General features: G+C 42.1%; 1 protein-coding gene across 1 annotated transcript; it reads right to left on the bottom strand.

Annotated features, from left to right (window-relative positions):
• Positions 1-1,222: 1,222 nt before the first annotated feature.
• hapstr1a (HUWE1 associated protein modifying stress responses a) lies at positions 1,223-21,675 on the bottom strand. Its single transcript, XM_080206945.1, has 4 exons — positions 21,269-21,675; positions 19,715-19,795; positions 15,966-16,244; positions 1,223-4,206 (listed from the first exon to the last, which is right to left on the bottom strand). The coding sequence occupies exons 1-4, from the start codon at positions 21,477-21,479 to the stop codon at positions 3,962-3,964; spliced, it is 816 nt and encodes a 271-aa protein (XP_080063071.1). The 5' UTR covers positions 21,480-21,675; the 3' UTR covers positions 1,223-3,961.
• Positions 21,676-23,005: the final 1,330 nt, after the last annotated feature.

The raw sequence follows: 23,005 nt of genomic DNA, 5'->3' as shown, positions 1-23,005 counted from the left end.
AGGAAGTAACTTTCACAAAATGCAAACAACAGAACTTATTGTTCAAGAGTACTTCCAAGTAAATAGCCAGGAACTAGCACAGAAGGCAACCAACTACAGGCAGAGACACACCCATCAGGCAAACTAATGCATCTAATTTATAGCATTACCATACTTAAATCAGACACTCCAAAAGTATAGTCGTATTCATCGATGGATTGCTTCAGTGTAGAAAGTAACACATGGTTTGGAATCTGAAAGAGGCCAAAACCTCCACAAAACCTTAAGCTAGCATTTGGTTATCACTTGAGACATTGGGGCACAATCGGCTGACTTTGCAGCAATGTGTGCACTTACATAGGGAGTGACATAAGGAGAAGGAAATAACAGCAAGAAAGGGAAATCAAAATTTGTTCATTTCTGCACTGTGATAGCTGCAAATTACAATATTCAAAGCTAATTACCAAAACATTAAACCATATTACAGCTACACTGAGAAGTTTCACATTTCTCCATAGATGAGTTTATTTATCCGTGTCACAAGTAGGCTTACGTTAACACTGCAATGAAGTTACTGTGACAATCCCGTAGTCGCCACACTCCAGCACCTGTTCGGGAACACTGAGGGTGAACTTAGCATGGCCAATGCACCTAACCAGCAAGTCTTTTGGACTGTGGGAAGAAACTGGAGCACCTGGAGGGAACTCACGCAGACACAGGGAGAACATGCAAAGGTCTATAAAATAATGAGGTTTCTAACTCCTGGAACTGCCAGCACACCTCATAGGATCCTTACTATGCAGAAGGAGGCCATTCAGCCCTATCGAGCCTGCAATGACAACAGCCCCACCCAGTCTCTATCCCTGCAACCCCATTATTTACCTCACAAATTCCCCTGACATTAAGGGGCAATTTAGCAGTCAATCAACCTAACCCGCAGATCTTTCAGACTGCGGAAGGCAGACACGGGGAAAACTTGCAAACTCTGCACAGACAGCTACCCAAGCCGGGAATCGAACCCAGGTCCCTGGCACTGTGAAGTAGCAGTGCCACGATTAGTGCAAGTACATGTTTACCAACCCTGAATTTTTAATTCATTTTCTTCTCCACAAAACTGAATTGCAACTCAAGGGAAAGGAGTGGGAAGAGTAGGACAAGGGGAGTAGAGACACAATTTCTTCCTAAAATGAAGCAGTTTTAAAAATTAATTCCAAGTAGACAAGTGCGATTGAAAAAGGCAATGTCTGATTTGCATGGTGTTTATTTCTCCAAGTGCACGCTACAGTTAGATGAAATAACAGTTTGGTACAGTTTTCTTACTCATTAAAAATTAAGTGCTATCTATTCTTGAAATGGCAATTACAGCTTACAAGTGGTTTCCACCAAATGAAAATACGACTTAACAAGGAAAACAAACAGCGTGCAACTTAGAAAGCCATCCAATTAGCTTTACACCATCAAGGCATTAGGCAATACCTTTTCAGCACACTATTAAAATTCAAATTTTATCAAAACATTCTATGGAATTTTATCAATCGCCTCAGTGGTGGTGGTGGTCGTCTACCCCTACCTTGATTTACATCATACATTAAGCTAGAAAAAGTGGCAAAAATAAACTCCTGCAAAAAGGGCAAGAGGGGCTTGTGATAATAAACGTGATGAGAAGAAAATACACATGCAAATGTCAATCACTGTAAACTGAAAATCTGTTAGTGCAAAGTTTGCCGAAAGCCTTAATTTTGACTTTTAGAATGCACATAAGATTCCCCTCCCCACCCCCAAAAAATAAAACGTGTCTCAAACTCAACGCTTATCGCCCCCATCCCCCACAGAAAAACATGCTGGTTCAAAAGGTGTCATCTCTGAAACTGTAGCATGGGCAACTTTATTTTACATGTCCTGCCCTCCCCAACACAACGTCAATACATCTTAAACTCCATAGTTTGCCTAAAATCAGTCAAACTGATCATACGTCCATATTCCCGGCCATGCCAATTTCAGAAAATGGGCCCAGTATCCGAGAAAGGTAAACTATTAAAATTTCATACAGATCACCATCGTTTGCAGATGCACCCAGAGTTCTCACCACGTGGATTCTTTTTGTACGAATTCCAGTATCAGATGTCCTTCATACACTTTCAAAGATTGTGTTTTTTTTTTAAATAAAAGCTTCACGCCAGCAACCAACCAAGAAGCCATATTTTAACACCTAGAATATGACCTATACTTGGCCTGAAGTCAGTGAATGGAGCAGAGGCGAGAATTGTGGATGTAGGATAATTAATCTACTTTTAAAAAAATTATACTTTGATTGTATAAAGGGGGGGGGAGTGCTGTCTTGCAGCAAAACCCAACTACCTGTGGCTGAAAAGAAAAACAAGCCATCTTTTGAACTGAGTCATCTGCTGCCAGCAAATAGGTGAGGGTAACAGACAATACCCACCCTGCTTCCCCCGTTAGTATTACTTAAAATACTTAAATTGCACTTTGCATAGGTTTCCCAGTGAAAAAACAAGACAACACAAGAGTTGCCAGGAGATGTATCTGCATGTGCAAAAGGGCAAAATGCTCGAGTTAGTGTCTGTGTGTGTGTGTGTGTGTGTGTGTATGTATACATCAGCTCTTTTAAGTTTCTCTGCAAGTTGTTGAATTATGTAGTGACCTTCAGTTGTCATATCCTTTTTAAAAATCAAAAAAGTACATTAACTGAAGCATTTAAAATACAGTAAATAGCAGAAGTTTTTTTTGCTAAGCCTGCTTACCACAGTGTAAATTCACAAGTTAAAATTCCTCCCAAAACAAAAAGACTTTAAGGCTAAAGTACCCCTCCTTTCAGACGTCGCTCTACAAAAAAAAATGCGAGTAGTAGTTATAGAAATCTAGGACTCCTGTGACAAACTGGATCGAAAAGCAGTTCCCCCGGGTTTATGCAAGCTATGTTTACGCAAACATATTTCCGTACGAGAAAGTTCACCTCCTTTCGCAGACTAGTCGACAATTTTTGAAAATGAGCAGGCCACAAAATAGCTGAGCAAGTTGTAATTGTTGACCCACTGTCAGAAGACTCTGTCCCATGAATTACCTGACTGACTGGGCCAGCTCCACCACATGAAGGAAAAGTTTAAACCGAGCATGATGCAGTTCTGATTTCGGATATCCACTCCAGGGTTTGGTGTGCACATTTTATTTACATTATGTAGCACGAGTACTATACCAGCATCCAAATGCTTAGTATATACATTACATATATTTATAATATATTTATATATTTAAACATAAGAGTATTTTTTTTAGAATTTTTATGGGAAAGTCAATATTATTGTTGTAATTTTTGCAACACTAAAACACAAGAAGTGAATCCAATAAAGATCTTTATGTTGATTGATATTAGTATTAATTGCATGACCATCATAGCACCATTTCCACAATCCACAGAATTAGCAGCTGTTGAGTTTTAACTAAAAATAGTCCAATATTGATACAACTTATGTTCGCACTATAAAAAAACCAGTAGTGTCTTAGTACAGTGCTGTAAAATGGAAGTCTGCAGATTTGATGGAAGATGCCATTTTAACATAGACTATCAGTGATATACTGGCAATACTGTTGAAGCAGACAGTCAACACAGAAGGAAATAAAAAGGGCAATTAACAGTTTGAACCAAATTAACATCCAATATTACCCTTCCCTTTAAAAGGAAACAAGTTAAGGTCACTTTAGCTTGGAATCTAATGTGTTTACCTATGATGATCTTGCTAACTACTACACAAATGACTGGATGTCTTCTGTCACAAGACCAGTATTGGGAAAGCCATAATTACAAGAGGCATCTACTGCATTAGTTAGAACTTCCTTTATGGCAATCATTATTGAATTCACTTGTACTTTCACAATCAAACAAGTTTTGAAGGCCCTCCATTTCCATTCAAGAAAGTGTCGAGTATCAAGTGGCTTTCAAGTAGCACAGCGACCATATAAAAGTTCAAAGCATCCGATTGCGCTTGTGCGTTGGGGAGTCTGTGATGACATCAGTACACTGGGCTGAGGTACGCTTCCTAGTGCCACCATTGTCCAAGTGGAGCGCCATTTCTTCTGATATGAAAGTGTTCAAATCCACGTCATGGAGTCCATTTCTCCTTCGAGAAGAGTTGGAGCTACCACTTACATGAGTGGGAGACCCTGGAGTACTTGAGCGTACACTTATACTAGCCATTGCTCCACTAAGACCTGTGGAGGCAAAGAGAAAAGCATTAACAGTCACTTTAAATGGCAATGGTTCTGACGCTATACTGAACACCAAAATTCCGCTTATTTTGCCAGTCCCACTAAGTAGTGCCAGATTTTCAGTACTTCAGTACATCCAGCTACTCCCATTCAATTGTTTAAGCCAATGAATAGATGGGTTCAGAATAGCACACACATTGTTCAGATGTTTAGTAAAACAGCACCGTTCTGATCAAAAAGAAAATCACGTCAATAATACCTTTGCACCAACTAGTAATGTTCGACCATTTGTGAAGCAGCAGCAGCAACGTGGACAATCTCCGTTCCGTCCAGCAAACGATGCTGATATTTTGGTAATTCAATGAGGCAATAACAAAAAGAAATTGCCGACACGTAAAGGGGGACCACCTCCAGCGGCCCTGATCCACCCAGAAAAAAGCAGCGCAACAATAGATCAAGAAATTCCCAGCTTCAGTTCTTTCCTGTGCAGCAAACCCAATCTCCCTAAATGCTGCAACTCATAGCTCGTGCGGGCCACGCATTTCAAAGCCAAGAGACGGCAAATTTGGCCAGGGTTCCAAACTATAAAGGGTGCAAGAGGGAGGCCGAGAAGGCAAATGCAATGGGATAGGGGCTTGAACATGGTCAGAGCAGGGGGTGGGGTGTGAAGATGATTAACGTGACAGTGAGTGAAGGCAGCAGTGAAGTGCCAGCCAGAAAAATTGCATGTTAACATCAATTTCAATAGTCTGGCGGCACAACACCAGGGACCCAAGTTAAATTCCAGCCTCGGTCACTTTCTCCCCACGACTACATGCATTTCCTCTGGTTTCCTCCCACAGTCCAAAGATATGCCAGTTAGATTGATTGACCATGCTAAGTTGACCCTAATGTCAGGGGGATTAGCAGGGTAAATACGTGGGGTTATGGGAATAGGGTCTGGATGGGATTGTGGTCAGTACAGACCTAATGGACTGAATGGCCTCGTTCTGTACTGTAGGGATGCTATGATTCTAATCACACTGTTCAATTCGATTCCATCTTTTTAAACTTCTGTTTGAAGCTGCATAGCAGACATTTTATATAGAATCACAGTAGCGAGTTGACAAAGATGAACTAGCAAAATTCTGAAGGATTATCAAATTTCAAAAGCCAACACCATTTAGGATTCCATGACCATAAGACATAGGAGCAGAATTAGGCCACTCGGCCTGAGTCTGCTCCGCCATTCAATCGTGGCTATTTTTCTCATTCCCATTCTCCTGCCTTTTCTCCATAATCCCTGATCCCCTTATTAATCAAGAGCCTATCTCTGGCTTAAAGACACTCAAATGACCTGGCCTCCACAGCCTTCTGCAGCAAAGAGTTCCACAGATTCACCACACTCTGGCTGAAGAACTTCCTGTAAGTTGAGTGTATTTTGCATTTCTGAAGAATCCGTGAGCCAGCATCAATAGGCCAAGTAAAAATTCACCCAAAAAGCTTTGCATTGGAAAAGAATTTTTAGCATCTTTAATTTATACATAATAGTTTATATACCTAAAGACTGAATACAAGTCTTTTCTTTGTTCCAGAGGAAGATTTAACAGGAAGATTTGCCTAAAACTGACGTGCAAATATTCAACGAATGACAATCAACTGCGCTACGCTCCGATGTTAAAATAACTTACTAATGCTCAGTTTCCAAGTTCACACAGAATGCCAACTTGGACAAACTACCAAAGCCAAACACAACTTGCGGAACTGTTGCCCACAAAACGAATCTTCCAAAGACAAAAATTTCAAAAGAACGTGGACATGTTGGGCAGACAAGATTCAATGCAAAGGGAATTTATTTTTGCAGGAAGAATATGGAGAGACAGTACAAAAGAAATGGAGGTGCACAAATAAAGGAACTTTGGTGTAGACATTATACAAGTCACTGATGGTGGCAGTGCATGTTGAGTGAGAAGTTTACAAATAAAATCTAGGATACTAAAAGCTTGTTGAGACGTTGAGTACAGGAGTAAGGAGATAATGTTGAACTTGTATAACACACTGAAGGGGAGTATTGTGTTCAAGGCTCCATACATGAGGAAGGATGTGAAGGCATTGGAGTGTATACAAAGGAGATTCACAAGAATGATTCCAGAGATAATTCCAGAGGCTAGCACAGTGGCTCAGTGGTTAACACTGCTGCCCTCACGGGTTCAGAATTGAACCCAGGTTCAATTCTGGCCTTGGGTGATTTGTCTGTGCAGTTTGCATTCTCTCCGTCTTGGGTTTCCTCTGGGTGGTTCTGGTCTCCTCCCACATTCCAAAGACATGCAGGTTAGATGGATTGGCCATGCTAACTTGCCCCTTGTGCCCCAGGATGACAGTCAGGAGTATTAGCAGGATACGTATATGGGGTGAGAGGGATAGGGCTTGGGTGGGATGCTCTGGAGTCAGTGCAGGCTCAATGGGCTGAAGGGCCTCCTTCTGTACTGTAGGGATTCTCTGATAAACAACTGTCATCACGACAATAGATTGGAGGTGTTGGGACTGTCTTCTTTGGAGAAAAGGCAGCTGAGGGACTTGATAGAGATAGTCAAGATAGAGAGATATGGACAGGGTAAATAGTGGGAAACACTGCTCTCTCCAAGCATACAGCAAGAATTAAGGAGCACAGATTCAAAATAATGAGCAAAATGAGAAAGAGTGATACGACGAAAGATGTTTACACCCAGAGGTTGGTTAGAGTCTGGAACAAACTTTCTGGGAGGGTGGCAGAGAAGTTTAATTGAGTGGGAATTACATTGCTATCTTAAAAGAAATAACATGCAAGGTTACAGAGATAAGGCAGAGGAGTGGGACTGCGTAAAATGCGAACCAATGCAGACTCGGTGGGCCAAATGGCCACCTTCTGCACTGTATAAGATTTCTTGCTTCTAGGAAAGAGATTGGTTCAAAACCATTTTATTTGGAATACTGATACAAGGAGGGAGTTATAGTTTGCTTAAATTTTAAAGCCAAGAGTCCATTCTTAATGTATAGACTTGAGTATTGGCAGCCTGTTTGAACGTGGGCAGCATCATAGGTGACTAAAACAAGTTAATGGTTCCTTGGTCATAGGTTCTCTTGACTTGAAAATACCATTACAGTATTCTAATAAGGATTTCTTCGTCCTCAACTCAATAACTTGATCCATTAAAAAAAAGAGGCATTACACCTGGCCTCGTTCATGACTCAAGGAGAATGGAAAAGGGGAGAGTGATATACACTGCAGGAGGGAACTCCAGAATTCCTGCCCCTGACGCTATCAAATAACCTTGGCTGCAAGTACAGTGTGTGGATGTCAAAGATAAGACTGAACTCAAGATACTCTCAAAGAACAGTACAGCACAGGAAAAGGCCCTTTGGCCCACCAAGCCTGTGCTGATCATGTTGTCCTATCTAGACCAACCACCTGTATCTCTCTATTCCCCACCTGTTCATGTCTCTATCCAGAGATATCTTAAATGTCGCTAACGTGCCTTCCTCAATCACCTCACTTGGCAGTGCATTCCAGGTCTCACCGCCCTGCGTAAAAAAAACTTACCCCGCACATCTCCACTGAACCTTCCCCCCATTGAGCTTGAACTTGTGCCCCCTCAATTGTCATTTCTGCACTGGGAAAAAAGCTTCCAACTGTTCACCCTATCTGTACCCCTCAGATTGCCCCTCAGCCTCCATCTTTCCAGGGGGAACAATCCCAGTTTATTCAATCTCCCCATAGCTAATACCCTCCATACCAGGCAACATCCTGATAAACCTTCTCTGTACTCTCTCCAAAGCTACCACGTCCTTCTGGTAGTGAGACAACCAGAATTGAACACAACATCCCAAATTTGGCCAAATCAATGTTTTATGCAACTGTAACAATTTGCCAACTTTTATACTCAATGCCCTGGCCGATGAAGGCAAGCATGCCGTGTGCCTTCTTCACCACCTTTTCCACTTGTGCTGCCACTTTTAAGGATCTGTGGATGTGTCCTCCCAGATCTGGGGCTATGCTCCTGATGGCTCTGCCATTTAATAGTTCCCATCTGAATTGGATTTATCAAAATGCATCACCTCACATTTGTCCTGATTAAATTCATCTGCCATTTCTCTGCCCAATTTTCCAGTCTATTTATATCCTGTTGTATCCTCTGACAATCTTCATCACTATCTGCAACTCCAGCAATCTTAGTATCATCACAGTTAAACAGCCAGGAGCTCTGACACAATTTTTTTAATTCCTCTCTGTCCATAGGGAAAGTCATGATGTGGAGATGCCGGTGTTGGACTGGGCTAAATAGTCTAAAGCCGGCCAAAAGCCACAAGTGGTTTTTGCTACTAAATAAACTTGTTGGACTTTAACTTAGTGTTGTGAGACTTCTTACTACATAGGGAAAGTAAGATAGGACTGGAGAATGGTTAATGTGGTTCCACTTTTCAAAACCAGTGACAGGCAAACTATTGGAGAAAATTCTGAAGGACAGGATTAGTATCCACTTGGGAAGGTATAGGTTAATTAGAGATAGTCAGCATGGCTTTTTCAGAGGGAGGTGGGTCATGCCTAACTAATTTGGTAGAATTTTTTGAAAATGTAACCAAATGAATAGACGAAGCAGCTTACATGGATTTTAGCAAAGCTTTTGACAAGGTCCCGTATGGGAGACTGATGGGAAGGCTAAAGCACACAGAATTCAGGGGAACTTCAGGGATGTGTGGTAACTATTCCAAGCTCCCTCTGGTCACTCAAAACAGCCTAACTTTTGAGTCCATGAAGTCAGCAGAGCACGTGAGGAGAGTAGTTAAGGCGACACTTGCTTTCAGTCATGGTATAGTGTTTAAGAGCAAAGTAATAATGTTGGAGGCGTACAGAATGTTGGCTGGGCCACAGCTGGAGCATTGTATGCAGTTCTGGTCACCTCACTATGAGGAAGGATATGATAGCACTAGAGGGGGGACTGAGGAAGTTCACCAAGATGTTGCCTGGGATGGAGCACTGGAGCTGTAAGAAAAGACTAGATAGGCTTGGGTTGTTTTCTTTCGAGCAGTGAAGGCTAAGACGGGACACGACTGAGGTGTCTAAGATTGACGTGTACGGACAGGGTGAGTGGGGACAAGCTGTTCTCCTTGGATAAGGGTACAATCACAGAGGCCTAAGTTTTAGAGTAAAATGGAGGGGATTCAGAGCAAATTTGAAAAAAGACCTTTGTTTTACTCAGTGGTGGGAATCTGGAATGCACTGCCTGGAAGGTAGACAAGGCCAGAAGCCTTACAACTTTAAAAGCTGTTTGGATGATCACTTGAAATACTATAATATTTGAGGATATGGGACAAAGTGCAGACTAAGTACAGGAAAATGGGATTAGCATGCCTTTAGTGGTAGATAGTGTTGGTGCAGACTTAATGGACCTTTTCTGTACTGTATGACTAACTATAAATTCAACATTGAAGGCTATATCTGTCACTTCAAAAGCAGAATCAGACTCTGGTTCCAATAAAAGTGCATGTGGTAAAAAGTCAATCTCAACAATTTATATTTATACAGCACCTTTAATGTAATGAAACATCCCAAAGCAGTTTACAGCAGCATTACAAAAGATCTGACATGGAGCCATACAAAGTGATATCACGTTAGATTACTAAAAGCCTGGTCAAAAGAGGTTTAGGGAACGTTTTAAAAGAAGAAATCAAGGTGGAGAGAGTTAGGAAGGGAATTCCAGAGGTTGGGGACTAGGCAACTGAAGGCATGGCCACCAACACTGGAGCAATTAAAATTGGGACACTCAAAAGGACAGAATTAAAGGAACAAACATCTCAGATATCCCATAATAGTAACAAAATCAGTGCCAAGCAAAATTATTGTGCAAGCTTAAACAAACAGCTATCATCTCAAACTTTAGTTTTGCAAAGGGCTGACAAGCAACACTGTTGTTTGCCAAGAATTAAATATTCAACCCTCAAATAAAACTAACTTTTAGAAGCAGTAGGACAAAATGCAAACATTCATTGGTAGACCACGCAGCCCCTTCAGCCTGCTCTACCATTCACTAAAATCATGGCTGATTTGACTTCTTCACCTATCCCTTATAACCTTGCACCTCCTTGTCAAGAATCAATCTACCTCTGCTGTCAAAGGTTCTGCTTCCACTGCCTATTAAGGAGGAGTTCCAAAGATTTGCGGTTCTTTGTTTTAAATGGGCAACCCCTTATTTTTAAACTCTTAATCCAGGTTCTAGATTCTCTCAAAAGAGGAAACGTGCTTTCCACATTCCCCCTGTCAAGACCCTTTGAGATCTTCAATGCTGCACTCAATTCCACACAAATCTGGTTAAAGGATTTAACTGAGTTTGTGCTTGCAATTAGACATTACAGAACAAATCAACCACTAAGGGGTGAACCATTTAATAATGGCAAGGCAAAGATTCACTTTTTTGAACTCCGCTGTCACGTAAACAAGTTAACACTGAGGATCATAACCAGCTCGATGGTCATCGCAGAACTGTGTAGGTGTCACAGAATCCCTACAGTGCAAAAGGGGTCCATTTGGCCCATCCAGTCTGCACTGACCACAATCCCACCCAGGCTCTATGCCCATAACCTCTCATATTTACCCTTCTAACCCCCCTGACAATAGGGTCAATTCAGCAGGGCCAATCAACCAAACCATATATCTTTGGACTATGGGAGGAAACCCCCACAGACAAGAGGAGAACATGCAAACTCCACACAGCAGTGACCCAAGGCTGGGATTGTACCCAGGTCCCTGGTGCTGGGAGGCAGCAGTGCTAACCACTGTGCCACCTATCCTGGAAACAAGATCCAATCCAGGGATTGGGGTGAAAAAAATGGATGGTTTCCCCAACTGAAACTGAACGAACATGTCTAAATGCACACTGTAAATTCTTAGACTTCACTAAACTCCCAAGGTTAAACCCAAGTTAAAACCTGCTCAACAACTCTTTGGTACCAGGCATAATTGTGCCACCTGGGTTTTTTCCCCAAACTTCTCCAAAGAGAAGGACAGGGCAGAATTTGAATTGCAAGATTTTAAGCCTCTTTCCAAATGCAGTAACTGAGTTGGCACTCAAGCATTCTTACAAGTTGAGTTCCAACACATCGGATAACTTTTAGCAAGGCTGAGCCATTTTATGGATCAGAATGATACATTTAAAACATTATTGATTGTGTAAACCATCATGCCCAGTGGTTTGGTAATTGTGAATTTCACAGAAAAATTCATTTCACATTCAGAACTGGGTGTTTAAGCATAACTTTCCATTGCCACACAATCTATAACGCAAAAATAGTAGCTACCAAGTGACAAGAATTTTATCAAATGCACTTTGCATAGAAACATAGTGCCTGTAGACTTCACAGCAATCTTTGACAATCTGAAATATTTTGTGACTCAAAAGCTTGTCAAGTTTTCTTCCCATAACTCACTACAACACCAAAAGCACTAGCACTGCCTCAGCATTTCTCCAATTGGTAAAAAACAGACTAACCACTGTTGTTTATTTCATTGCAAAACTGAACATTAAACTGACATATAGGCCACACAAAGCTTTGCCACCTAACTTAGGGAGGGGATTATGCAGAATCAATCACAACAAGATGTTTCAGGCTTGACCCAAATTGCTAAAATACACATGACATGAAGCACTGCTCCGGCAACTCAAAAGCAATGGTCACGTTGACATTGTCTTTCTGCCCCAGTTACTGGTTTCAGTCTACAAGGTTTCTGGGAAATAACTCTGCCAGACTTCCCCAACACATTTGAGTAATAGATTCAAACTGATGGATCAAAACAAGTTGCTCAAGTACAAAACCGGCAGCCATTTTATTCCTTTACACCTTTATCTCCCAAAGGTAAATTGCACAACTTCTCTTCGCAAACATTAGAGACGAAATCTAGCAATTAACAGCCACCCTGCATCAGCCTGCCTACTCCCTCCATCGCCTACAGCTCACATCTACTCAACTCTGAGATCTGAATTAATCTCACATGAACACAATTCAGAAAAGGATAAAGAAATATAAGCAAAAAAAAGTTACAAGAAACTGCTGAATTTTGCAGAAAATTACAAGGAATCAAAAATAGATACCAAGGGAGAAATTTCATTATCTGCACCAGCTATTCGTGATTAAGATCTTTAGATCCTGTTCCACTGATTTGTCCATTCTCTTTCCCATTCTCCTGGCACAAGCAATCACAACGTTGAGAGTGGGAAGAGCTTAGCCTACAGGTAGTGACAGCCTAAATCATTACAACAACAAGTGTATATTACACGTTTAATGTGAGTATCTCGAAGTTTTAAAGTTTATTTAAAGTGTCACAAATAGGCTTACATTAACACTGCAATGAAGTTTCTGTGAAAATCCCCTAGTCGCTACACTTCGGCGCCTGTTCGGGTTCACTGAGGGGGAATTTAGCACAGCCAACACACCTAACCAGCACGTCTTTTGAACTGTGGGAGGAAACCCGAGCATGAAACAAAATTTGACTAATTTAAACTTGGTCAAAGTGATAGGCTTTAAAGAAACATCTTAAAAAGTAGTGAGACAGACAAGTTTAACATTCAAGCAGCTAAAGGCATGGTCGCCTATGATAGTGATTAAAATCAGATGTGGTGGAGGAGCGCAAGTCTCAAAAGGGTTGGAAAAGAATACAGAGAGAAACTCAGATGCGGTACACGAAGAATATTGATTCAGTTCCCTATAGAACAACTTCACCCTAGTTGGTCTGTATTCCCAAAGAGGCTAATGCTGACATTTTTTCAGTTCCTTCCAACAGCAACCAGGCAAACATCTAAATAATCAGGATGATGCCTGCAAGCAAGCAACCAACAACTTGCACTAATGTAGCACTTCTGACATGATAAAACATTCCAAGGTGTTAGAAAGGAATGCTTGACACCAAATCACAAAAGACACAATTAGGACAGACAGCCAACAACTCTGACACTTGGCCACAAAGGTAGGTTTTAAGAGGACAGGCTGAGAGTTTAGAGAGAGAATTCGAGAGCTTACAGGCTAGGCAACTGAAAGCACAGTCACCAAAGATGGAGCAATTAAATTCAAAGATGCTTAAAGAAACAAAACTGGACGAGTACTGAGATATTGGGAGGCACAATGATTAGCATTGCTGCCTCACAGCACCAGGGACCTGGGTTTGATTCCCAGTCTGTGTGGAGTTTGCATATTCTCCCCATGCCTGCATGGGTTTCCTCCAGGTGCTCTGATTTCCTCCCAGTCCTAAAGATATGGTTAGGTGCACTGGCCATGCTAAATTCTACCTCAGTGTATCTGAATAGGTACCAGAGTGTGGCAGCTTGGGGATCTTCACACTAATTTTATTGCAGTGTTAATATAAGCCTACATGTGACATTAATAAATAAACTTTATTTTGAAGGCCTGGAGATTAGAGGAGGTCAGGTCACAGAGGTTTGAAAATATGAGAAGTTTGAAGTTAAGATATTGCTTAATCCGCAGCCAACATAGATCAGCGAGCACATGGTGATTGGTGTATAGAACTTGGTACAAGAAAAGACATGGGCAGAGTTTACAATGACCGCTGGTTTCCAGGGCGCTTGCAAATTGTGGGAGGTTAGCCAAAAGTGCTTTGGAATAGACGAGTCTAACAGAAATAAAGGTATCAAAGAGGGTTTCAAGAGCTGGATCAGCAGAGAAGTTTAGAAGATGGAAATATGCATTCTTAGATTCATGCTCGGAAATCATCTGACGAAAGTATAAAACCATTTAACGGGTTTTTAGCATGAAGGCAGAAAGTTCTGAACTAATCATTTTGAGTAGCGACAGTTTAGGTTAATGCTCATCACAACGCTGTAGTCTATGATGCCCCGAAAAATAAAATAAACACAAATGAACCCATAAGGAAAGACAAAAAAGATATTTGATAAAGGGGGAAGGGTATTTATCAGTGTTGAATATGGAAATCAGGTTGAAATAACAAGCAAAATGAAGTAGTAAAAGATAATAATTTCCACTATTCTTTGTACAACAAAGAGGAACTCAACTGAGAACTTGTTTGGTGTTTTGTTAGAGCAACAAATAATGCCAAATCTATGCAATATGTACAGCCTCCACAAAAAGTTGAATAAAGTGATAGTACAGACTCCTAATTCAATAACTGGTTTCACATAGTCTGCTGCCTTAGTTGCAATATACAAATTAGGATAGACCATCACACCAACCAGCTTTGGACTGCTTGAAGAGCTCAGTAAATGAATGGCAACGCTAGGTTTAAGGGAACTACATGCGAAACAGGCCATAACTCTACAACTGGCAGAATACACATCACATTTACACTTCCAAATAAATGAACAGCAATGTTTTTTATAATCTGTACAGTTGCAGGCATTTGACTTATTTGGGAAAGATTACTTTTTTTGCAGAATATCAAGCAGCAATTCTAAACTGGTTTATTCCATACTCTGGAAATACGCTAGATAGGCCACGCTTGTAACTGTTAGTAGTAACAAAACATATATCAGGCACCCTGACATTTGCTCTTAGTTTGGATTGAAGGAGAACAATTTCTGAATGTTGGGACTCCTCTCGGGTGCACTGCTGAAACCGTTATGCTGACAGCTAGAGTCCACTATTCTACTCTCAGGATAAGGGCGTTGGTTTTAGTCACGCCAATACAGGAAGCCAATTCATGAATGCCAATCCCCTACGCTCCTAATTGCAGAGGCACCAACTGTAACAGTTTTCTGTGGCATATGAGCCCCTCTTTTATGAAGACGAGGGATTATGGGGAAATGGAAAGTATATTCAAAAAGCTGACATTGAATGTTCATACATATAACTGGAGTGGTGTTTACAACCACCCAGAAAAACCTGCAATTCAACCCTCCTGGGACAAAACTCAATTTTGCTGGATATATCACGAACGGGGAAGTCTTGTGGTGCAGTAGGCAGCGTCCTGGCCTCTGAGCAAGAAGCTCCAAGTTTGAGCCCCATTTCAGGACTTGATGGCCACAGAAGGCGCATTCGTAACGCAGCCAAGAGCTGATTGTAAACCTGCAAGTCCTTCCAATATGCTTACAGGAGGCCTAAAGAAACTTGCTCTGACATGCTTGAAAGACAGTGGCTCCCATCAAGTTATAGTCTCTGGCATCAGCCTAGCGACCTATTTCAGGAAAACCAAGCTACATGAAAATAGACATAAGCACATGCGTTGTCTACCTCGTGCATCTCTAGATTTGGAAGACTTCCCGCGTCTATCATGAACAAAAATTGGTGAACAAAAATAAATTAGAACGGTATGCGTGTGGATCACTTGACTTCCTGTGACCAGATAACTATAATTACAATAGCACAAAGTCAATGAACAAATTCAGACATGTCACCAATGTATCTTCAATCATTCCTTAGTTGTGTAATTTGTGAGAATTTGCATTGAATCATGATACTGGTGGAACAGAGCAGCTACCAACATTTAAACGTGTAAATCTTCTAAAAAAAATTTGAATCCATTTCCCACTCAACCTTTTTAGGCTGTTATTGCAATTAATGTTTATCACGATGCAGAAGCAGCTGGTGCAATTATGCTGTATTTCCAGATTGCAATATAGCAACATTTCACAATACCATCAGTTAAACTATTTTGTAGTCAAAATTGAGACAGGATCTGTCTGAAAGCTGAAATTCAGCCTGTACATATCACCGAGAGAAACACAGGCTCTCTGAACTCCACATTTACTTTCCCCAAGTGCTTAATCACTTAACAGTATAATTACCATGCAGTGCAATGGCTTCACGAAAAGGCTGCAAGTCAGTCTCTACAGATGAACTAGTTTCTGTTGTAGGTGCTCTAGTGGGAGAGGTTACGACTGTCAGTCTAGGGGGAGCTCTGGTGTTGCGCGGTGGTGGAACTTTGCCACATAAGAAGCTGATCAAATCTTCTCTTCGAATGGTCCGTCTCCGCTTTTTCACCCAAGCTAACACATCCTTATTACGTCGTTGATAACCGACCTGAATTCCTAAGTCATAGCTTCGACGGTGAGCTTCAATACTTTCTGAAACAAAAAGAACAAATTTCTCAACACAGCTAGAAATTTCTGGATCAAAAATATTCTCAATACCACATTCTCATTTCTAATTCCAAATTCTTTCACTATTACAAAATTTGGGAATCAAATTTGCAAAGATTTAATTCAAAGGCAAGCATTATTATTTACAAAATTTGTGGCTTATGACTTTGGCTACATCTCATTTGATTAAACATAATGAAAATAACCACAAAAGTTATTTTGGGTACAGTACATACAAAGACGCAAGTAAACAAAAGACTTGTATTATTATGGCGTCTTTCACAACCTCAGGACGTCCTAAAATGTTTCTCAGCCAATGAAGAACTTTTTGAAGCACAGTCGCTGTGGTAACAGAGGAAATAAACTCGTGCATGCAGCAGTTTCCCACAAACAGCAATGTGATCATGAGCAGATCATCTGCTCTTGTTGACTAAGGGATAAATACTAACCAGGACACCAGAAGAACTTTCCTGCTCTTCTTTGGAATCGTGCCACAGGATCTTTTACATCCAGAGAAGGCCTCAGTTTAACATCTCATCCAAAAGCTGGCACCCAACAATGCAGCATTCTCTCAGTACTGCACTGGTTTGATTTTGATTTGAGTTATTATTGTCACATGTATTAGCATACAGTGAAAAGTTTTGTTTCTTGTGTGTTATACAAAGCATAACATTCATAGAGAAGGAAACAAGAATGCAGAATGTAGCGTTACAATCATAGTGTAGGGTGTAAAGAAAGATCAACTTAATGCAAGGTAAGTCCATTCAAAAATCTGACAGCAGCAGGGAAGCAGTAGTACTGGAGTGCCAGCCTTGAATTTTATGCTAAAGTCTCTGGAGTAGGCCTCAGGAGGTGAAAGTGCAACCAAGTGAGCCAAGAAATGGAAAAGCAGAGATTAAAAAAGTGAGCAACAGAAAACAAATTAATACATTACTGGACACCAGTTTACAGAAAGGATGGACTGCACTGCAATTTCTATATCAAAAAAATCTAATGCACTTAAAATTTCCACGTACAACTCATTTAAGTCAAACTAATCTGATGAAAACTTGAAAAGCTTCAAATGCAACACACTTGAGAGATACGAAAAAATCCAGCTCTTTTGATCAGCAGAAAGAACGTTGCCTCTGATCTCCATTATTCAGGCAATGGTTAAAACCGAATTTATTTCGGAAGTAATTTCATGCATGGATCAAACTCAGAACTCCTCAAAACTGAAAAGCTATCAAAGAACCTTTTCAATATTGTACTATTTGCAACATAGGGATCATACCTTTGTGGCTTTAGAACACTGTTGTAAGGAGCTGAATCTCATAAGATGGAGGCTCAACTAGATCACTAATGTTTATCAGCTCCAATCCACATTTGTTAAAACTGTACTGATTTCCAAATTGTTAACAAAGCAACATAAAAACTACAGAAAAGAACATTTAAAATGCCACAGCTGACTAAATTTCATTGACCCAAATATGCTTCTGTAAAGTCCAAATAAAACTATGTTCCATTCAGACATTTGAATCAGTCAAAATAGCTTGGGTTCTTTCAAGTCAAAAGAACATACCCAACTCAAAACTTGCACCAATACTGCAACTGCAATAAACAAAATGCTTGGCAAAGAGTTCCTTTTAGAAAATGACTCCCACTCATTGCGAAATTGGCACATTAATTATTTGAGAAATACTGAACAAATCTTGGTCAGATTTTGGCAAGAACATTTTTTGATATGCCAACTGTGGTGCTGATATGTCCCGATCACAAGTTGCTTTGTAAGATCAGAATCATTTCACCAAAAAAAACAACAAAATGCATTTGCTGCTAAAGAACAGATGTCTAAAATCAGTGATTCCAATTGAAATAATGTAGCTGGATATTGTTCCCTAGTACACTGTGGAATGAAGCATTTAGACACTTGGCTGATTCCTCCCCCGCCCCCAAATTTCTCTTTGCATTGCAAGGATGGGCATAGCATTTGGAAGATGGGCACTCTTATAGCCCATGTAAAGAGTGGCACAGAATATTAGAATTGGAAACAAATAGCCTCCACTTAACCTAACAATGTTATTCATCTGACAAGGGTTGTCAAGAGGATAGGATTTCTTTTTTACAACGTGTTTAAATTCTAAGCTTTAGGTTTAAAGTTTACTTATTAGTGTCACAAAGTAGGTTTACATTAACACTGCAATGAAGTTACTGTGAAAATCCACTCAGTGGCACCTGTTTAGGTATACCGAGGGAGAATTTAGTATGACTAATGCACATAACCAGCACGTCTTTCGGACTGTAGAAGGAAACCGGAGCACCTGCAGGAAACCCACACTGATACAGGGAGAACGTACAGACACCACACAATGGTCTGGCCAGGTCCCTGCCACTGAGGCAGCAGTGACAGCCACTGTACCACCATGCAACCATTTAGATGGCTGACAGGACACTTCTAGCTGTATTATAGCACTGTACTGTGAGAACTGCTCAGTAAAGGGTCTGCACAACTTTGAAGAGTAAAAACGTGGAAATCCAATGTTTTAATATAATGCAATCAATACAGATTAAGTGTTCCTGAAGCGCAACTTGAAAAATTAAAATCAATGTTTTGGCATGTGTTATATATAGTATCGTGCATACAACCATGGTTAATATATTACAATATAATTACACAAATATCATACCAGAAAAAAGTCACCCATAGAATCAATGATTTAAGTATAGGTCTAACTGAAATTCTCCACGACTCCCAAATAAAAAACATATCATTCCACAGAAGAAAGTGCACTCTGCTGTACATTAGATACTAAGTGGGACAGGATTTTAATTTAAAAATACACTGGAAGTAACTACTGTCATGAGAACAGCATTAGATAAAACAGATGCTTGCTGCAAGAATGGATATATATTGCAGCAGTTTTGTTTTGACTGCATTAGCAATGGAGAAATCATGAGTCATGCCAGGGACACCCGAATGAAAGGGGGAGGGAGGGGTCCTAATCTCAGCTCAGTAAAATTACTCAAAAGTAAAACCCATCTGAAAAGTCATACTGATGAAACAAAATGAGTTCAGTTCTTCAAAGTTTATACCTGCACTAAAACGAGGGGAAAAAAAGTTAAAATAGAAGACTTTTTTTTAAAACAAATTATTAAGAATCAAAGCCTCGACACTTCACCTTCAACGCTGGTAATTCAGAGGCACATACGTTCTGCTGGTGGTTACTGGGAACTACAATTTAACGATATAGCATCACTCGGCATTATTTTTAAACTGTACTTCTAATGGACGAGGAGGAGGCATGCAAACATTAAAAAAAAGGAGTCCATCCTCCATTTAGAGGGCAGAGTTTAAACGCCACTACCACAACTCACCTCGACCAAAAAAAGAATACCCCCACAGACACAACACGAGTGACAACTAACTACAGCCAGAGAGATTGAAAAAAGAAAAGATAGCATCTGTTTGAATTTACCTTTATACACATTGGTGACAGCCGAGGCGGCATTTTGAAACGGGACCCAGAGTGACAGCCCTTGTTGTTGACAGACCCGATCTAGAGAGAGGGAGAGAAAAAACACAAGGTTTTTGGGGAGGTGGTGGGGTGGGGGGGGGGGCAGAGAGGAGAGGAGAGGGAGGGAAAGAGGAGGGGGGGGGAGAGAGAAAAATTAGGCGAGCAATGAATGCAAACTGAGTGCTTAAAAAAAACACACACACACTATATATACATATATTAAAGAGAGATGGACAACCCTCTTGGAGAGAGAGGATAGAAAGAGAGAGACTCTTTGCCGGCCATGTTTGATTTCGCCATTTTGGTTGCGACTATTTTTTTTTCTTTTTGGGGGCCCACCACCCCCATTTCAAGAAAAAGGGGGTAGAAAATATATGTTCAGAAAAAAATATATAGATGCGAGGAGAGGGTGGGATTTAAAGAGAAACCGACAAAACCAGGAGCTTTCTGTTGTCCCTTTTTCTCTCTCTCTCTCTCTCCTCTCAAGGAGAAAAAAAACACACAAGAGGTGAAATAATAAGTGAAATAAGAAAATTGAGCAGCTGGGGGGGGGGGGGAAGGAGAATGCTTTGGGGGGGTATTTTTTGCTGTTACCCCCTTCTCTCTCCCTTCGTTTGCTTCTCCCCTCAAGGAGCAGAGAGAAGGAAGAAAAAAAAACACACACAAGGTGTTAAATAATAATTGACATAAGAAAATGGAGATGATGAGGGGGGGGAGAGAAGGGGGTGGAAGGAGGATGTTATGTTAGGGGGTATTTTTGTTGCCCCCTTCTCTTCCCTCAAGAAGCAGCACAAGATACTAAATAATAATTGAAATAAAAACATGGAGAAGGTATGAGTGATATGAGGGGGGGAAAGGAGATAGAAGGATGTTTGTGGGTATATTTTTGTTGCCCCTTTCTTTTTCTTCTCCCCTCAAGGAGAGAAGAAAAAACGCAAAATGTGAAATAATAATTGAAATAAGAAAATGGAAAGGAGGATGTTGGGGGAGGGGGGTGGAAGGAGGATGTTTGTGGGTATAAAATGGAGGGGGATATAGGAGGGGGTACAAAATGGAAAGGGGGATATTGCAAGGGGTATAAAATGGAAAGGGGGGTGACAGGAAGTGTAAAATGGAAAGAGCCTAAGGATAAGGTGATGCTGAAGGGGGCATAAAATGAAGGGGATGGAAGGAGGATGTTTGGGGTGTGGGGGGGGGGGTATAAAGTGGAGGGGGATTTAAAATGGAGAGGGGGTTGAAGGGGGCATAAAATGGAGAGGGGGATGTTGGAGGGGTATAAAATGGAGTGGGGGTGGAAGGAAGCAAGCATAAAATGGAGAGGGGGAGATATTAGAAGAAATGTAAAATGGAGGGGGGTGAAGGGAGGTATAAAATGGAGAGGGGGTGAGAGAGGAAGAGGATGTTGGGGTCTAAATGGAGAGGGGAGTGAGAGGGGTGCTGGAAGGCGGGGGGGGGGGGAAGGAGAAAGGGGTGTTTTTGTTGCTATATATACACATATATATTTTGTCTCTGTACCTTTGTATAACTGGGCGACGGCGGTGGCCGAATTTTGAAATAAATGCCAAAGTTTCTGCTGGCTCTGCTCTTCCTCTAGCGACGCCCTCTCCTCCTGGCTCTGCTCCTCTTGCTCGCTCTCCGCCAGGCACTGCCTCTCCCATTTGGAAAACCAGTGTTCGGGGCAATGTTCCTGTATCTCTGACTCGTGTTCATCTTTCTTATCCTCCATGATAAATCGATCCAAAAAAAAAATCTCTCTCAAGATAAATATTTATTCGAGGGGAGGGGGGGATTTTTTTTCTCTACTATATTATGGATTTTTTCTCCCCCCCTCATCCCCTCCCCCACTAATTTTTTTTGGGGGGGGTGTTTTTTTTCCTTATTTTTTAATTTTTTTTCTCTTTCCTTTTTTTTGCCCTCCCCCCCTCGCTCTCTTTTCCTTTCTTCTCCCTCCCCCCCCAACCACCCGCCCCCCTCCTCACCCTCACATTTACACACAGAGCCACATTAAAACCTGCTCCGCGCCGTCAACAATCGCCCCGCTTGTACTTTTAGCTGACGTGATTAAACTGAAGGGCCCGGCCGCCCCGTCAGAAAAGCCCCCACGGCGCCGCCGCCAGCCGGAAGCTCAGTACCCATGCGCGGCCCGCCTGGTCCTCCAGCCCCGCCCTCCGCCGTCACCCCGACCTCCAGCCCCGCCCCCTTTTCTCCCTCACGTGACGCGCCCACTGTCCATTCCGGGTGAAAGGGGCCACTATGGGCGCAGGCGCACAGTCGGACCCGCTTCCACCCCACCCGCCGAAGCCCCGCCCTCTCACTCTCCTCACGTGACGCGCTTGCCGTCCACTCCGGGCCCCGGGCGGAAAGTGGGGGAACGAGTGTGCAAGAGCGCATGTGTGGCAATCCCAGCCCCGCCCACTCAGTCCAATCTTTGCTGCTGGCCCGTGCTCGCACACATGACGTCAGAGAATAACCCGCCCCCAGCCTAGGCCCCGCCCTCTCTCCCCATCCCTCGCTCATGCTGCTGCGTCCGCGTCAGAAGCGAGTAACGTCCCGCCCCCTCCCTCCCTGGTCCAATCCCTGCTCTTGTTGCTGGCCCGTCTCGTGCGAGCCCGACGTAAGAAGTCAATGACGCTTCCCCCTCCACTCTCATCTCCCGTGCTCTCCTATTGGTTAGACTCCTCACGACCGACTGGGTGGATTCACTGGTTGCTTTCTGCGCCGCCAGAGATTGGTCAACAGTGAGGTTTGGTCAGCAGCAGGAGCAAAAACACAGAAAAATTCCAGAAACTCTGTGGTGGTCTTAGGTTTTTGTTTCAGATTCCAGCATCGGCAGTATTTTGCGTCGAGCAGCAGAAGGCGCATTGGGGGCATGGGCGGGGCCGCGGCGACGGGGAGAGGAGAGGATTGTGCGCATGCGCCTGTCAGCACTGGGCCCTCATGGAGCTGGAGGCAGGCCTGTCACGTGACAGTGCTGTTGGCCTATGAAGGAGATTGTCAGGGAGTTCCAAGCTGGGCTTCTTTAGCCGGTCACGGGCATTTGGTCTCTGATGTTCTGGTGAGTGTTGCCCAAGGTGGGGTTCACAACACATGACAGCGCAGAGCTGCTGAGCAGAGACTGGTAACCAAGTTCCGCACGCATGAGGACGGCCTCAACCTGGATCTTGGGTTCATGTCACACTGTAACCCCCATGACTTGCCTGGGCTTGCAAAATCTCACTAACTTGTCCTGTGTGGAGACAGTACACGTCTCCA

The sequence above is a fragment of the Carcharhinus amblyrhynchos genome, chromosome 18, assembly GCF_965287045.1.
Source record: "Carcharhinus amblyrhynchos chromosome 18, sCarAmb.v2.hapA, whole genome shotgun sequence".
Classification (NCBI taxonomy): Eukaryota; Metazoa; Chordata; class Chondrichthyes; order Carcharhiniformes; family Carcharhinidae; genus Carcharhinus; species Carcharhinus amblyrhynchos.
This window is presented reverse-complemented; position numbering and strand designations above follow the sequence as displayed.

Coding starts and splice junctions, on each gene's coding strand:
- hapstr1a (XM_080206945.1), bottom strand. CDS start 21,479: ATGGAGGATAAGAAAGATGAACACGAGTCAGAGATACAGGAACATTGC. Junction 19,796..21,268: donor CGTCGCCCAGTTATACAAAG/GTACAGAGACAA, acceptor CCCTCTCTCTAG/ATCGGGTCTGTCAACAACAA. Junction 16,245..19,714: donor TGTCACCAATGTGTATAAAG/GTAAATTCAAAC, acceptor TTTTTGTTTCAG/AAAGTATTGAAGCTCACCGT.